This window comes from Polypterus senegalus, chromosome 4 (assembly GCF_016835505.1).
Source record: "Polypterus senegalus isolate Bchr_013 chromosome 4, ASM1683550v1, whole genome shotgun sequence".
NCBI classification, from domain to species: Eukaryota; Metazoa; Chordata; class Cladistia; order Polypteriformes; family Polypteridae; genus Polypterus; species Polypterus senegalus.
In genome coordinates, this window is record NC_053157.1 from 49,394,539 (window position 1) to 49,413,737 (window position 19,199).

At 36.1% G+C, this 19,199-nt stretch overlaps 1 protein-coding gene across 1 annotated transcript in view; it reads left to right on the top strand.

Annotated features, from left to right (window-relative positions):
* Nucleotides 1-17,756, top strand: part of ntrk2a (neurotrophic tyrosine kinase, receptor, type 2a) — a 245,226-nt gene extending 227,470 nt beyond the window's left edge. The window contains exons 16-17 of the mRNA XM_039750595.1: nt 11,277-11,435; nt 12,553-17,756. Of these exons, the coding sequence (XP_039606529.1) occupies nt 11,277-11,435; nt 12,553-12,738 (345 nt within the window). The 3' untranslated portion in view covers nt 12,739-17,756. The remainder of the gene's footprint in view (nt 1-11,276; nt 11,436-12,552) is intronic.
* The last annotated feature ends 1,443 nt before the right edge of the window (nt 17,757-19,199 follow it).

Here is a 19,199-nt window from a genome sequence, read left to right on the forward strand (position 1 = left end):
TGGCAATCCTAAATTGTCCCTAGTGTGTGCTTAGTATGGGTGTGCATGTGTGTGTGTGCGTGCCCTGTGGTGGGCTGGCGCCCTGCCCATGGTTTGTTTCCTGCCTTGCGCCCTGTTTTGGCTGGGATTGGCTCCTGCAGACCCCCGTGACCCTGTAGTTAGGATATAGCGGGTTGGATAATGGATGGATGGAAATATTCTATATTGCATCTACTTTAATCTTTCAAAAATAGTTCTTGCCTGATGTGTCATAATACCTACTGCAATGAACACAACTTTGACTTCTGCAGTTATATCAGTCTTCAAGTCCAGTTCATACATCATCATATCTTTCTTACTGTATATCACTTATCTCAAATTGTGTAATTTATGTCAAATTGAAAATGATGATTCAAAAGATAATAAAACATTTAATATGTCTAAAAGAATCTATATATAAATATTAATATCAATTGGATTCAGAAACTGACGTGTTTCTTTTAGGGGGAATATTCATCCAGTCATTTCTTGCTGCTTACCTGGATCTAGGTAACTGGGGCAGCAGTCTAAGCAGTGATGCCTATACATCTCCTCCTCTGGGGGATACCCAGGGTAATAATATTAATAATTAAATTATAAGTCACAAACAATAAAAAGACTTTTAAAGCAGTGTTTAACTTTTTTTATATCAGCCGCCAACCAAAAAAGAATTTTATCCATTATGCTTCATTAGGTGCAAATACAGAATATACACAATATACAAAGCCATTGGGAATTTTTTAGTCTTAACACAATCATTAACTAAAGTTCGGTACAGAAAATACAATTTGGAATATTCTGTGCATACTTACACACCATACAGGGGATAACAGAAAAGGTGAAATAATTTCAGAATGGAAATGCTTTAACTATACAAATGTTCTGTAGTTTGCACTCATGAAATCTGACAGACGGATAAAAGCAAGTAGTTTCTGAGAGTTGGCAACAGGTATATGAGATTTCACTGATTTATTTGATTGGGGCTTCTTAATCATCCATTTAACTAAGCAAACATATACACTATATTCATATTAAGTGGAAGATGAATGCACCAGTCTGTGATGAAATAACAGTTTTTACATAGGATATTATATTTCTAGATGGGCGCTGGAATCCAGAAAGTTATTCAGGAAGGAAGTGCTCCATTTAAATAATGATGGAACAGAAGTTTTGCCATTCAATTTGCCTTTTAGAGGAAGTCATAAATGATGGAGACGTTTTGCAAATGTGCATTCACATGTAAACTGTGAAATCTCACACACAGTGTTTCTATGGAAATGTGGGGAGCTGGAATACAGTTTTGTATCGGTCTTATGTGATGTGTGGGTGTCTGGTTTCTTTGGCAGGTACTGACATAATTTGTCCACCTCTTTCTGTTCATACTTTTGTTATCTGCATGCACAATTGATTAGAGAACAGAGTAGAAGGGAGACAACTTTTGTGGCAGACCACAAGGAAGAGGTCATACCACAGAGTTCACTGTGAACATAAGATTATTAGGTGTGGGTTTGGGGACTGACTTTATTACTGTAATGCGCACCCTAAGGCTCTTCCCTTGAGATTTGAGGGTTTACACCACATTTTAATCAACAAAACTTGCTGGGAAAAATGTTTTCTTCCATATTACAAATAAGCCTAAGTGCTCTTTGTCTTAATATTTAATGAGACCAAAGGCTTATAACAATTAATTGTCGTCTAATGGCACTTGCTGTTTATGTTTTTAAACTGAGTAAGCCTTGGCCTTAAATGGAAACATCAATATTTAAAGCTAATTATGTGAATAGAGGACTTAACTTGCTCTATGGCTTTGAGCCACAAGTCTTCAATTAAATGTGGCTGTGCAGGGATTTAATCAGTAATTAATTAATACTGCATATTTTCATGCACAAAAGGTCAGAGATTTTATAACATTTTAACATTTTTTTTCTGGACAAGAAATACACCTTTCAGGCACCACAATTTCTAAACACGTCATCAGAACACACTTTAAACATTCAATATGTTCAAGGCATAGACTCTTGTCTCCAGCTCCGTACTGGATTACACTGGATTTGGCGAGTGAAGATGGATGTGTTTTTCTTTTTATTGGCTTGTTCTTTATTTGACAGTACTTACTAATTTACCACCCATACATATTGAGGCCATTGCTGTTTGTTAATCGTACTTTATTCATGATGTTAAAGATTTAAAATTACAGTGAATTTTTTCTATATATTTAGAAGCTTCTTTACTCATGAAGATGTTCAAGTTTTAATAAAGGTAAAAAAGGAAAGTCACACTTCATAAACTATGAAATTAAGGTAGCACTTGCCTGATGTGACACAATCATTCAGTAATTAAGGCCTCACTCTAAACAATGTACAGTTTCAAGCAAATTTGAGATTAGGTTAATGCATCTTTGAACATTTGATTTCCCTACTATCACTACATTACATCTCTCTAATTCAATAATATTTTGAAAATAAAAATAATATTAAAGCACTCTATGATAAAATCCTAGAAATTTATTTATACCTCTTAGTGTAGAGGGGATGAAGCAGGTGTTGTGTTGCAATGCACAGTCAGTCTTGGCAAGCTATATTGAGTACTCCATTCCAAACCTTTATGGAAAAGCCAAAGAAGCATATACCTCAGTACCCAGGACCTGGTTAGACCCCAGATACTACAGCATTTATGTATGTCCAGCCAGTGACAACTGTAATATATCTCAAAATATCAGGCTGTAACCAAACAATTAACCATCAAAACACAATCTGTACAATCAACAATCTGTCCTCAAGGCAGACCAGCTCCACTTACTGATGATTCAACTTGGATTCACAACAAGTACAATGCAACAAGTACAATGTTGCTTAACTCCAGGAGACAAAGTACTAGGGTGTTGTACCATGTTAGCCATTATGAATGTAGAGAAGAGCCAAGTAAAATGACACCTTTTATTGGCTAACTAAAAAGATTACAATATGCAAGATTTCGAGGCAACTACATTTTGCCTGAAGAAGGGGCCTGAGTTGCCTCGAAAGCTTGCATATTGTAATCTTTTTAGTTAGCCAATAAAAGGTGTCATTTTGCTTGGCTCTTCTCTACATCCAGGAGACAAAGAAAATCAAGGATACGCACTAAAGTGGTAGGCTGGTTAGCTTGTCATTTTGGGGAGTTGAGAGAATGAAAAGGTAGTCAGAGGAGTTGTCTTTGTCATCTCCAGAGAAGTTGGCATGACATCAAGATTCTCTCACTTCAGCTTGCCACACTGATACTCACAATGCCAAAAGATGAAAAGATCCTCATTGTCAATGTCTATGTTGCAATCTCTGATGCCTCCTCAGACATGAGAGAACAAATCCGTGAGAACATTTCCACTAATTTACTTATGCCACACCGAACATCTAATGCACATGAACTCCGACTTCAAGAAGAAGGATGACTGAAAATGACTGAAGAAGGAAACAACTAGAAACACCTCCAAGTATATAGTTAGTACCTTCTAGACCATTGCCTTGCCTGCTGCTGTATCTGCATCTCCCACAAGAAAGTGAAAGCTGCCCAGAACTGCCAAGGAATCTACATGGATGAGGAGCTATTTTGCAATGTGCTAGGCAAGTGAAGACCACTGGAGACCATATCCATCTCCAATGAATACACCAACCTCATCTCTACCATTGCCCAAAAAGCCCACCAAACCACCAAAAAGGATATCAAAGGCAACCCACACCCTTTTCCACCAACTCCATCTAGTCTCCAAGGAACCATCAAGATATTTTGAGTTTTGCTTCCTCTGTAAATTCTGTAACAAAGGTGTCAGTAAAGACATTAATGTGTACTGGGAGAGGAAACTGCTGGAACAGGCTGAAGTCCAAATAAGCATCCAAAGGAAAAAAGTAGAACTGGCTGAGGCCTGCATAGTAGGACAAACATGGAGACTCTGTTACATACAAACCATGGAGAAAATTGTTGTTTAATTATCCACTCACGTTAGTGTGAACACTGCTAACCTCCCTGGGATCGAAGAACTAGAAGTATTGTGAATCCTACAGTCAGTGGTTAGGAGTATTATTGTGTCAGTGAAGAGAAGCAAGACACCAGGAATGGACAGTATTGCCATTGACAACCTGAAGACTGGCAACTCCATCCTGTAAACCCTGCTAGCACACTTGTTTACTCAATGCATCAACAGCAGGGAGATACTGGATCAGTGGAGGTATACAATCACCATGCTCATCTTCAAGAAGGACAAGAAGGACAAACACAAGAACTATTGTAATATTTTGGTTTCTTTCAGTTACCTATAAGATCTTCATGAAGGTGGTTCTCAACCACATTTAAACTGCATATAAACCCATCTTGAAGAAGAACAACATGTTCAACAAGCAGTATTTTGCAAAAATTTCTGCTGTGCTGACCTCATCCAGAAAGTCACAAGTCTGAGTGAGACCAACCATGAGTACTGACTTCTACAAGTACTCATGTTTATTGATTTTGAAAAGGCAGTCCAAAGGCAAACAGTTGAGAGCAATGTAGTTTCAGAGTGCTAATGTGACACTAGCACCACTATCCTGCTATTTGATTGACCTGTCAGGGTACCCATCAAAAAGGGAGTATGGCCTGGGGGATACCATCAGCCCCAACCCTTCTCTGCATGCCTGGAGGGCTTTAACTATGAGCTCAACTGGAATGATTTTGAAATCAACATCAGCGGGTGGAAGCTGAACCATCTACTCTTTCCAGATGAGATCATCCATTTAACTAGGGCATCCAAAAAAACCTCAGCTCAGCCAGGCAAGCCTCCTTTGAGGACTTCACATCACTATCTCAAGGACACAAACAGTGAGGAATTGCTTAATCAATATATATCATGGGGCACTGAACAATGACAATATAATGGACAGTGGCTAACAATGCTGCTCTGCGATCTTGAAAGAGAGATTAGTAGACATGTATGGGCCGCTAACGGCATCCTTCACCAATATGGGGGATGTCCAGAAGTAGATGAAGAACCCCACACTGCAGATGAACGTTTTTAACATTGCATTACTCCCCATTATCTACTATGCGTGTGAGAAGTTGGCAGGAAAAAAGAGGCAGTATGAGATGCTCCACTCCATCCATTGTGCAAAGGAACACCATCTAATGGACCAAAGGCCTATGTAGTGACAACCCCAGCAAGAAGTCTCTACTAGCAGAACCTATCGTCTGTGAAAAAAAAAAAAGAATTCCAAGCATCAATGCAGTGGCCACATTATGCACCATACTGACAATAGATAACCCTGGCAGTGAAACACATGGAATAGCTTCCCTGCAACATTAATAGACGGCGCAGCCAACCCACTGACTGTTGATCCGATGTTCATGTTCCGATGAGGCTTCAAGTTACTTCTGGGAACAGCTGAAAACCCCACCATTTCAATGTCCATTGCCAGTATCACAGCACATTGGATCAAGCATATTGGATAACCTTCAGTAGGACTCCTGCTTTCTGGACAACCATATTGGGATCTATGCCCATGGCTGAAGAACTGATCATCAAAGTATCTTATTATTATTTCATTGTCACCCAGCTAGTTCTGGACCTGCCAACAGTAGCAAATAATAATGCAAAATAAAAAAAATGCATAAAATCATTCCTTTAATCACTGCTTTGTTAAAGTACAATATTTTGCTGTTAAAATACTACTTTTCATATCTCGAAACCACATTGTAATGTTTTTCCTTCTTCCCTCAAAGATGGCAGAGTATCTACATCCCAGCAATACTTGTCAACTAGTGGTGTTGTAATTTGGATACATAGTATAATTTCTGTACCAGCTATATCTATTCTGATTTACCCTTCAAAATGAAACATAATGATACAAAGCAATGGATTTTCAATAATGGAAATGTATGCTATAAATAGTTATTTGAAAGTTGTTGTTTCAAAAGATTAAACAAACAGTAAAGTAAAAAGTACTTGTAGATATTTCATAACAATTTTTCATAACAATGTGCTCTTGACACATTCACTGACACTTTCACAGTGCTTGGAAGCTTATTTCAACACCTATGGAAATAAAAATAGCATTCCAAATGCATTTGTTCATAAAAACATTACTGAATTCTGCAGTGTATTCTGATGTAACATACTGTAACTAATTCTCCAGCTGTAAAAAATTCTGAAAGAGAAATGTCTAGCCTTTATTTTGAGGGCTAGAACATCAATATTGAGTGAAGGATTAGTAGAGTAGGAGTAGTAGAAAAAGCGTTAATATAATTATACATACTGTATACATATTGGATGATGACTCATAACTTCATTTTGTGAGATTTGTATTAGTAGCACATTAGTGCAGTGGTTAGTAATGAAATGTTACAATATGAGGTGTTGGTTCAATTTCCAACAAAATGTACTGTATGTGTTTGAGAAGTTCTCCTCATTCTCCCCAGTCTATCTGGGCTTCCTCCCACATCACCATGTTAAAGAAACAATTGACTCAAAACTGGCTAGTTGTGATTGGAAATGGTTTTTGAGTAATCATTCAATCAAGGGATAGAGGGTTGGCTTCTGATTATGCCCACAACCAAGAAAAGATCTAAAATGGAGGCGACAGGCTCAGAATATCTATTTATCTGTTTCTGTTGAGTCTGTTTATCGCAACAAACCTGTATTTGTGCAAACTAACATTTCTATTTGCTAAATATTTCTATATTCAGAAACTAAGCAAGAAAACATTTAATATTGCTAAATTGCTGGCACTGGTACTGAAACAATATAATGTTAGAAAAGTATAATAACCCAACAATGATTTATTTTTTGTATAGCACAAAATCACACAAAGAGTGCCTCAATTGGCTTTAACAGGCCCTGTTTTTTGACATCCCCCCAGCCCTGACTAATGAAGAAGACAAGAAACAAAACCCAAAAAACCCTTGCAGAGAAAAAATGGAAGAAATCTTGGCAAAGGCAATTCAGAGAGAGTCCCATTTCTAGGTAGTATGGGCATGTAATGGTTGTCAAAAAATGGGGTAAATATGAGGGACGTTCAAAAAGGTTTCTCATTTTTATATTTTGATTGGAAATGGTGTGGGCGGGAGGAGTAGTAATTGGGCATTAAAAAGTTGGTACGATGCTGGGAAACTTGTATCGCAAACAAAGGTGACTATGTAGAAAAGTGATGTCATTTGTTTTGGAAATTCTTTATAAATAAAGTTTAAAAAGTGCAGAAACTTTTTGAACATCTCTCGTACAATGCAATACACAGAGCAGGACACTCTGGAGGGCCAATCTATCATTGCCACCTGAGGAATACAATACAATAAGACAATAGTAATAGTACAAGTACAGAGCAAAATGCAAGAGCAAATTATATCACATAAGACGATTCAGATTTATTTAGAGTCCTGGGGCCTCATGTATAAACTGTGTGTATGCACAACAATGTTGTGTACGCCTGTTTCCATGATCAAATTGCAATGTATAAAAACTAAACCTGGCATAAAGGCACACACATTGTCACTGCAGCACCCCCACATTGCATATGTACGTTTCTGCTTGGTTTTACAAACTGGCAACATGCAGCGTCAAAGCAGTGCTACTGTTCCTGTGTGGTTTCCCTTTCTTTTTTATATTTACGTCAATGATGTGGGCTTTATCAAACACACTGAAATTAACCACATATTGTTGATAAATTTAAAGCATCTGATTGTAATCAACCTGTAACAATATAATGGTGCATGGAATGGCCAAGCTATTCCAAATACCACAAGTGCTTTAGTGTTGTTATTCTCAGTGCACCTCTCAGAGTATTTTAACCCATTGTATCTGAGTATGGAATCACAGCTGTACAGCAGCTGATTGGAAAGCTATATGTCAAAAGCATAGAGGATTATCAGGATGCAGCTCGCAGCTCTGGAGGACATTTATGGCACACACTGCCTCGGGGAAAGCCAACGGCATCTTCATGGATTCCACTCAGCCATGTGCATACTCTATTTGAACTTCTTCCATCTGGCAAACGCTTTAGACCCTTTCCTGCACAGATCACAAGGCTCAGAAACAACTTCATCCCAAGAGCTATAAACACACTCCATCAGTCCATCAAGTGCTCCTGGTAGAACTGCTTGTACTTATACTTGCAATTACCTCACTGTAAACCTCCATTACAGCTGTAATATAGCACAACATGAGCCACTTTATGAACCATTTGCACTATCTGCCCAATATGTACATGTATATTGTACTTATGATTTCATGCTGTATGTTTTTCATTGCTTTTTATTGTAGTCTTCTTCTTCTTCTTACTATTATTATTATTGTTATTTTATCATTTTATAGGAAAGGAAGTTTATGGAGGATTTGCATATTGAATTTCATTGTATCATACAATGACAATAAAGGAATTTAATTCAATTCAATAGAAAAGAGCGCGTATTTACAAATGATGATGACTGGCTTCTAAGTTGATTTATATTTTCAAGACTTATCCTTGTTAGAATACTAGGAAGTACACCTAATATCATTTTTAAAATTTGCATTAAAGTATGTATATTACATTATACAGATAAATTGTTAGCTTCAATTAAATCATGTATATTGTTAATAATTAAACATGTGGGAGCGCGGTGGTTCAGCGGTAGCTTTCTGGGAATAGCGTTACCCTGGATGGATAGATTTATGAAATAATTAAACACCTATTACGAAGATTTTTCAATGCTCCTTAAAAGTTTTGGAGAATCAGCCTTCTAAGCTTACAGCTGGTTTGACATTCATTACAGAGCTTATACTGTGGTGATTGTGGTTATATTGTGGTTACGTAAAGAGTGCCCATAGTGATTCACATACATAGAACACATAGAATATGAAGCATTATACCACTGCTTAAGCCAAGAAATAGTATGTTTTTCCTTGCCTACACTTTGCATTTGCTAAAATTCTTCTGTGCATGCAATTTGAAAGATATGCAGCTTTGATGTTCTCCATCTGCGCTCCTAACTCACAACTCTAGGTGATATACAAACACATCTCTGAGCTATATAGCCTTTGGCTAAAGCACCAAAACATTCACAGAAGCCCATTCCTTCACCAAACAACATACTTTTAGGATTTGTAATTGCCTACCCCTCGCACATACATGACAAACTGTATATCTTAGCTTAAAAATCCTATATGTACAGTAATTAATGAATATAGGCTCTGAAAAAAGGGCCATGAACATCTATGACATTGTCATGTAAAAAATCTATTCATTTGAGACGGTCTTTTAGATAAACCTGTATATTATCAAAATGGCGTTTTTGACGTGAAAATTCTGGTGGAGCGACATGGACCTTGGCCATATATACTTCAGGCAAAAATTGGTACACATCATAAATGGGAAACTAAAGCCTCATGGGAATCACTTTTTGTATTGAAGACAGGACCTTTGACCAGTGAATGGGGGTTCTTCGTTTCAAAAAGTCATTCCCATTAGCCTTTAGTTTCTTGTTTATAATGTGCGCTGATTATTCCTAGAAGTATATTGTATATGTAACATTATTTTAGCAAAAAAAGAATGTGTTTTGCATGTCTTGAGCATACTACTGGATTACTAAAAATGTGGATTACGTGACACAAGTAACATGCAAATATTTTTTCAATGGACATTTTTCACATTGTTTGCTATTGTAAAACATTAGTTACTATTGGCTTCTATTATATCATAAACTTTTTTCTTGCAATTCTGCATGAAAACATGAGTTATACACTTTTCTTGGCCACCACTACAAACTAGTAACACATAAAAAATATAATTTTTGTGCGAAATATTCATTTAAATCAGAGATACCAGTGATAATGTCCAAACTAAAAATTGCCCACTTACCAATTGCCATATGATGACACAGTGACACAGGGTTAAAATCCCGAACAGTAGAGTGTGGAGCTTTCACATTTTCTATGTAGCCTCATCAGTTGTCTTAGGGGATAATGGTTTCTTTTTCCTCCCAAAGACATACAGATTAAGTTTGATTGATGACTTTGTGTTTAAAAGTTCCCTAGGATGAACTGGCATTGCATACCTTACACCGTATGTACCTGGGATAGGCTTAACCCTATAACCTTGAAATGGAATAAGGGGGTTTGGAAAATGAATGAATTAATAAATGAAAGCTTTAGTGGCAGGATAAATTTTGTTTGCTTCTATACTGCACTATAAAATTATGGAACTATATACGTTTAGTTTTAAAAGTACATCCAAAAGGAACATAATTAAACATCTAATAAAAAGAATATACAGTATGTGCAGTCCTAATTTTTATTTCTAAATAATCAGTGGGTCAAAGCAACCCAGTATCTCTTTTTAAGTAATAACCTCAAAATCTTGCCCCTTAAACACAATAAACAATTAGAAAAACAATCATCTACACCCAGATTAGCAGATGTGACTTTTATTTTTTTTCACACTGATTAGTTATGTCTTTCATAATATTTGTCCCCTGGAACGCATGGCAATGCAGTTGTTAGTGTTGGTGCCTTACAGCTCCAGAAAAACCAACGGCAATCGTGTGGGTGGAATTTTCACATTCTCTTCCTGTGTTTTCAACAGATGCAGGTTTGAATAATTGAAAACTTCAAGTTGACTCAGTGTATGTGTGTATGTGTGTGAGAATGTATCGTGTGGTGGGCTGGTTTCCTGTCTAGGGTTAGTTTCTTCTTGTTACTTGTGTAGTTTGTTTGTTTCATTTTTTAATCATACTGTATATTTCGGGAACAAAGCCGGCTTCACACAAATGATCAGTCTGAGAAGAATGTGCAGTGATAGCACTGCAGGTCGTACCCAGCAACTCTAGTCTAATTACACATCGTCAAGCTAATTACGACTCTGTACAATATAAATGATATGAGCAGAAGCCAAAGAAGACATTTGTAGGGAAAGAGTGTTAATATATGTTTGACACCTTACTAACAATTTCAGCAATACATTCGTTTCAAGCTGTATTTATAAATATGAATAATAATTGCAGATTTATAGCATATTCTGGTCTCTTTACGAGTTCAGAAATCTTTGAGTTTTATATGAATATTTTTGTCCAAATCTTGGCACAATATGCCGTGGAACACTTAATTTGTCATTTTAAGAAACATGTTAAAAATAATAAGAAGACAATGAGAAAGAAACAAATTGCAAAATAATTGTCAGTATGTACAATTTTAATTAAAAAAAAGTTTTTAATGCTGCAGCCTCGTTTTCCAGCATCTAATGAAGTCCTTTCATTTCTCTACTTACATTTTCTTTTTTTTTATTTTGTAGGTCGGTGGCCATACAATGTTACCAATTCGCTGGATGCCTCCGGAGAGTATTATGTACAGGAAATTCACAACAGAGAGTGATGTTTGGAGCCTAGGTGTTGTATTATGGGAAATATTCACATACGGCAAACAACCTTGGTATCAGCTATCTAATAATGAAGTAAGTTTCTAGTAAAACTGAAAAAAACATATAAGCTGAAAGTTTAACAGTTATATTATTATGTCAGATGAATAACGCTATTTATAGTAGGCCCCTCAAATAACCTTCCATAAAATGATACGTATTGTACAAAGTATATACAGTACGTAGTGAGAAATAAATAAACTCATGGGGATGTCTGGTTCTAGTAAGAAACCACACATTGAAACTAAAACTCTCAGAGACTTTAAAGACTTTATTTGATTTCAGTTCATCTTTTGTTAAAGTCTGCAGTTACACAAAAACTTTGATAGAACTGATGCTATTTAGTCTACATACAAAATTTGTGTCTCACATTATTTAGTTAATTTAATTAGTGAACTCTTTCTTTTTTTATTTCCTATTATTCAGATTAAGTGGGATTGCATAAAGTTATTTAATTTACACTGAAGCTATAAGTGCAGTTATGATCGCCTCTGTGCTGTTTTTACTTATAAAAAGATACCAATTTGACAGCAAATTTTGTATGTCACATGACATATGTCCATTCATGTATGTCCATCGACACGAAAAAGCCATATAAGCCATGTCAGCTGAAACTAAAGTGTTGGTAATCTTACATTTTTTGGCCACGAGGGAAATGCAGCTTTGCCACAGAGATAATTTAGGTATATTGCAACCAAACATTTTTTTGAATTTTGTACCAAACACCCTTACAAAACATGAGCTAGCATGGCAGATTTGTATATTTCCCCACCACTTCACGTGAAGAAATGTTAAAGCAAGCTGCATTCATGCAAATCTCTAGTATTCTTGGAGGCCCTTAACATGCAATTGGTTTGTCCTTTGTATGAAGTTAATCTGCATCCTCCAGTTTACAGGGAAAACTTGGGGATTGGTGGCAGGATTGGTACTCCAGCCACCATCAAAAACCTCACACGGTCCCAGTGTGGTGCTTAGGCGTCACTTGCTGGACTCAGGTCCCAGTCCAGGTCGTTCATTGTGTGGTGGGTGCAACAATGCTCCCAACCTCTTACATGATTCAAATAAAAATGTCTCACTAGTAATACATGTTATATATATAACACCTTTCCCATGCTTATTTATTATAAACTGTTACCTCTCTAATTCTTCACAGGTCATTGAATGCATCACTCAGGGACGTGTCCTGCAACGTCCTCGCACATGCCCAAAGGAAGTATATGACCTAATGCTTGGCTGTTGGCAACGTGAGCCTCATATGAGGCTCAATATTAAGGAGATACACAGCCTTCTTCAGAACCTGGCCAAGGCTTCACCTGTATATCTGGACATCTTGGGTTAATCTTTCACCTATACAACACTCTTGACTGTGGAATGTGTCTGTATGTGTTTGTGTGTATGTGAGCAAGCTTGAGTGAGTGTACGAATGTGAATGAGAATGTAGTTGGCACCCAGCTCTTTATCTCTCTGATGGTGTTAATGAAGAAGAAGACAAGGAGAAGCTTTTTCTCAAAGGGCAACCTCAATCTACAGTAATTCTTTTCAAATCATTTAGACAAATGAATGACCAGTGTTATCTTCCCCATTACCGATTCTGCTTCTGCTCTGTCTTACTCCACATTGACAGAAGGCCTTATATCTGATTATGTGTGTTTCTTTCTTTTCTCTCCCCCAAAACATTCATAACAAAACTGCCTTCTTACATTCTTGCCTTCGACTGGGATGAAAAAAGGGAAACTGACTTTTGAAATCTGTAAATATTCCAGTGTTAGATGGAATACGTGTTCATTTCAACTTTCACTTTTTCTTTTAGAAGAAAGTTGTATGGTATAATGAGCAACATTAAATGATTTTTATTTTTTTTTTTTTTGTTCAAAATTTATCGTATTTTTTTTTAATGAGGACACCGGGCAATAGAAGGGAAAATTATTCTCTGATTTTTTCACTGCAAAGACGGACTTGATTGTGCTTTGGATCAGACTCTGAATCAGTAACATACCTAACAGAGCATAATCATTATTTTGTTTTTCATTCATTTGCCAAACCCCTTACCTGTGTGTTTATTTTTTTGCTCTGTGGCACATAATCCCTTCACATTAAATGAGTCTATTCTTCACAGGAAATCTTGTGTGCACAAAAATGGGTACACAATCAAACCAAAATCATGAGTAACTAAAGATGGCAATTGATATATACTGGGAGGCACTAAAGTGGCAATGCCATTTGACTGCAAGTAAGGCCACAATCTACAGACAATCATCAAGAACTGCAGGCTTGGACTAATGCACAGTATTAATTTCAGGGTCAGCCACTGAAGGCAATGGACTTCCTTCCGTAATGCAGCGGTTGTAAATTCCCTGACAAAGCATCATAAGATGTGCTACTTGCAATGCTTTCTTCTTCTTTTTTTTTAAATTCTTATCCCTTATTTTATGGAACAATGCTAGATTTTTGTATGGCCTTTATACTTTACACACTTTTATGTCTGAATGTCAAACTACTCATGAATGAAGCTAACCATTCCTACTAGTGTTCAAATGTGAGGGCTAATTTACTAATCTGCAGATAAGTGACTTGAAATTGTTGAAATATGATGGTAAAAATAGAGATTTTGAAATGCAAAAGCTCAGCGAGCGAGCTAAACAGAATCTGCCGGAATCATACTATCATACTACAAGGCAAATCTTAACATGGTATTCTCATCCTTTAGCTAGAAGTTTGTTTCTGACAGACATTGCATGACTACTGCACGATGAAGCATGTTTGTCGTGCCAAAATTTACTTAATTCACACATAAGCCACCTGCATTCAGATACTTAGGAATTTTAGCTGAACCACTAAGAGATAATTTAAATATGGTACTAAATGTATCTGTCAAGAATGCTTCAGTGTCTCTTTCTGAGAGAGAGAGAATGTCACACTGCTTGTACTGGTCCATTACAATAGTAGTAGTAGCAGTAGCATTAGTTGTAGTAATAGTTGCTGTACTGTAGTAACACATAGCTCAGAACTTTTCTTGAGTGAGCTGTTGAAATAAACAGATGGTAAGCGTCCATTTAATAGGGGATTTATTTTTACTTTATGTTTGATAAGTCGTTTATTTGACAAAAGCACTTTTTTTAAATTTTAATCATGTGATGAATTGATTAATAACACTGTAAGGTGAAAATCACTACTGACCTTATGATTATTTGTTAATTCTGGGGGGGGGTCCGATATTTACAATAAGTATCAAACCATTTATTATGTAATATACATCCATAACTTTAGCTGCCTTTATGAAAGAAAAGCACATATGCATAATTTTTAAGGATGTTCTTCAAAATGATATGAGCAATGTCAAAGGAATATAGTATGGGAAGTTTTTTTTGAAAATATGTAGTTAATGTGAGTAAGAAAAGAGAAAAATCCATGTAACTGTGCACTATTACTTCATTTCAAGTGACTGAGAAAAGCAGTCTTCTCAGAAATCCTTTGAGTACCAGTTTTACACCCCTTACCTATTTTCATTTTCAATGCTGGTAATCATCAGCAGAGCCCAGTCCTTGGGACAACGTGACAATCGGATGTTTATTGCTTTAAGCAGCACTATAATGAACCCTAAATTTCTCAGTGGTTCATTTTTTTAACTTAACTGTTTGTTTGCTAACAAATAAGAATGATCAATAACTATTATTCTACTGATTCATTTTTTTTTTCTTTTACCATTGCAGTATTTTTTTAATAATTTATTGTATGGCATTTGCTTAACTCACGCTTACAACAAGGGCAATGTCAGTCAACCTGGATCACAATGATTCTATTTTTATTTTTGTAAAAAAGAAATGGGGGTGGGGGGATTCAGATGCAGGAGGAGGACAAGGAGAAACTTTGTTAAACATGTCTTTGGAAAAGAAATTCAGCGCTGTAACAATTTCTAAGACAAACCAACCTCACTTTGAAAGGGAAAAATAAAGGGACATTGATGAAAAAAGCCCAAATAAAGGCAGGTATAGGGAGTGATGAGGTTTTTCTTGCTGCTGGACCTTAATGTAAATACATAGTTTAATTTTATTTATATAATATTTTTAATTAATTTTCCTTCATCATTTGTTAATTGATGATATATCCTAATCTCTAATTAATTAAAAGTTAATGGTTATGTGATTCATATTATATAGTTATTTACAGCAATTATTTATGAAAACTTTTCAAGAGAAAATGCTTTTTGTATTTTTTTTGTATTAACTTTTGACCGTTTGAAATGTATATGTTTACTATGTGATAATATCACTATGATTAAGACTTTGTTGAATAAGCAAATGATACGGTATGTCACCATTTGTCAGGGGTGATACCTGTCTGTGAGCCATGTATAAGACTGCTCTTGCTGGCTAAGTCCTTTAGTTTGATGGACTGCATTTTGGTTTTAAATTCTGATGCGAGAGTGAATGAAGAACATCCCAACTGTTTCTAGAGGCTGGCAGCTGCCAGTCGCTAGCTCTGTAATTTAGAACCGAATGTGTGCTTGGAGTTGGCTAGGCTGCAAAATAGCAGCATCTATGTGTGTAGTATGAATGGCATGGGACATTGGGGGACAGCCCATTAGTGTAATGGATTTAAGTCAAATGTTCTAATTCCTGGTAAGGCCATGCGTCACCTCAGTCAGTGCTCTGTCTGCTTGTTAGAACTTGGAGCAGTACAAGAACTTGCTTGGTAGTGTTGGTGCTACTCTGAGGCATTTGCAGTTACTCCTCCATCAGTCTTAGCCCTAAAGTGTAGCAGATTGTACTCCTCGTGTCGACAGCCAGGAATCACTGGTCTGATACAGTTATGACTGTTGGCAGTCACCTGTGTGACATACAGTATAATTTTTTGGGAAATAACATTTGACACTTTCGTAGGGAGATTTATTTGTTGTCACCAGTCTCTGGGATTCCTATAATAATTGCTTCTGTGGCAATAAGACTGAGTGGACCGGTGGCTTCATGTGGAGGTTTGCTGTTAACATTTTTTTTTGGTTAATGGCTTATTGTATCCCAAACATTGTATTACTGCTACTGTTAATTTTAGATTGTGAAACAGCTTTCTGAAGGAAGTTGGTGTATGGTCTTCAGTATTAGTTATGTATTTATTGTTTCTCAGCAGTAGCACTTTTGTTGGCAAAGGCTGAGATTGGGGCTGAGGTTTGAAGGCCAAATCTTGAAGCCTTAAAAACAATTTTCTTCCCACAGCACACTGCTACAGATGGAACACAAAGTGTACATTTGTAGAGGGAAAGCTATGTCACTGGAGAGGATTTTATTGTAGGTTATTTTCTGAGCAGCATGGGCCATTCTTATCCAATATAATGCCTGTTAGGCCAAAGTAATATCTGTGATAAAGGTACTTTGTATATTAATTTATACATTGATAATGTCTTATTTGTGTTTTAAAGATACTCCTGATCTAATTCCTTCCCTAATCATTAGGCCCTCTAGTATCTAGTACATACCATAGCTCAGTATTAAAAGGAACAGAGCCTTGAGATAGATTTAAAAAAACCTGTGTTATCAGCATGAATTTAGTTTTAGTCTATTTTTATTACAGATACAATAATTAATTTACATTGGCAAATGTTTACAACCAACAAACTTAAAATAAGTTACATGTTGATATGTGGCTGTTTATTTTTGTGGGGAGGGAGGGTGAGGGTGTGGTGAGAGCATCATGAATATTTTCTCGGGATGTTAAAGAGCACTGTGTCATTGTTCTTAAACTTCTTTTTGAATGCACTGTTTTGTTGAAGATCATCAAAGCATCTTTATAAAGCCTAAAATGTGAACTTACCAATTCTTGTGCACAGAAATATAGGCAACGCCTTGGCTTTCTGATTGTCCTGACTCTAAAAGTAATGCTCTGCATATGGAGGAGCAATTTCACAGCGTTGGAGTACAGTTTTCCTTTCCCCAGAAAACTATTATGTATTTATTTTCTTGAAAATATGAGGATAAAAACAACAAACTGTGACTTCACTTAATGAACACTCATCTATTTTGAGAATATATATGTATGTGTTCAATATCTTTCTTTTCAGTTTGTAAACATTAAATGAAAGAAATGACTTTTTCAATCATAGAAGGTTCCAGATGCTGTACTTTAGATACGTGGTGTCTCTGTGCTAACAGTTTAGTAGATCTTTGCAGTGTGTTAAAGGCATCCATGGCTTAAAACAATTCATTGCATCTTGGCTGATTTGTACCTGATGCCCGAGTATTAGTATGGTATTGTTTGTGTATCATGTGAACAGCTTCTCAAACTGAAATGGAAAAGTCCCTTGTAATACATTGTATTTAATAAAAGTATTATGTCTTACAATAAAACACTGGCTAGACAAAACAGGATATGCTTACTGACTTAACCTAAGTTAAATAAGATGTTCCCTGACAGATACAGTATACGTTTAAGAATTTACACAACATTATTGTTGGGTTTCACTTCTCTTTCTGATGTTTATTGTCTGAAGCAGAAGGCAAACATTACTTAAATATCACAAAATATTCAAACAAGCTTAACTCAGCACATATCACTGAACTCGATATCTATTTTTGAACAGATGAAGAAAACCATTTCAAAGAGGATTGACAGAGCAGGAATAAGGTAGTCTATTACTGTATATATCACATTGTGACTCTGGCATTTCTACAATATGGCATGGAGGCTTGCCAGTAAAAGAGAGTGTCTAGTCTGTCCACTACAGGCTGGGTGATTGGGTTTAAAGCTTTGTGTGCTATTGTTTCCTGAGGAAATTAGATGAGCTTCCACAGGGTTTGTCAGGGATATATGCAAGGGTTCAGAGATATATAAATGAAAATAAGAAAAACCAGGAGATGGACACACAGACTTTCCTTTTTATATATCAGATAAAGTTAATGCTACAAGTATAGCCCAATCCCCGGAAAATCTGATGGAAAAAACACAGCAATTCAAATCTCCATGTTCTCATTTTTGTGAAGATGAATGGACAAAAATATTTAATTAGGAAGGAAGTGTTTAAATGTTCCATTCAACCAAGACCATCCTTTTTGACCATCTGTGTGTTGTATTATCTATATTATCCTTGAAATATGTTTTCACTAAGTTGCTTTCAAGTACAATAATAAGCTTTTTTTAATGTACATCCTCTGAAGATTTCTAATGTTAGTTCCACGACATATTTTTAGTATTACATTAAAAATGCTGGACATCTGCAGTGAGATAAATATAATGTAAAAAGATTGTTACATAGATTATATTTAATACTGCCCATTACAAGTACAAAGCTTTTAAGTTTACAGATATAATTGATACAACATGTTCAGATTTAGCACTGACAATGATTACACTTGCAAATATGAAAATGCAGTGCCCTGTACAACATGCATAGTTTCTGACATTACTGTAATATATCCACTGTCATCTGGTTCAAAAACAACATAAGCTTTAAAATAATAATAATCATAACATCATAAAGAATTTGACAAGAATTAAAATGCAGTCAAATGTTTGTGAACGCTATTCTTCAAAATCCAGCAGTTCGCTTGTTTGATTCCAGGTCAGTGAATTCTGCAACCTGAAATCCAGTACTTCAGCATCCTAAAAATTAGCCACCATAACAATGTAACTGACAATAATGTGACTATTAGTGGCACAGCAGCAAACCCATATAAAAGTTGACTAAAAACCTTGAGGAAGTTTTAAAGCAATGTTTTAATGTTTCAAAGGCATTTGAAAAAAAAGTTCCATGACATTTGGGGATTCACTTCCATATTTAGACTTGCTTGTAGCCAGTCATAGACCAATCAG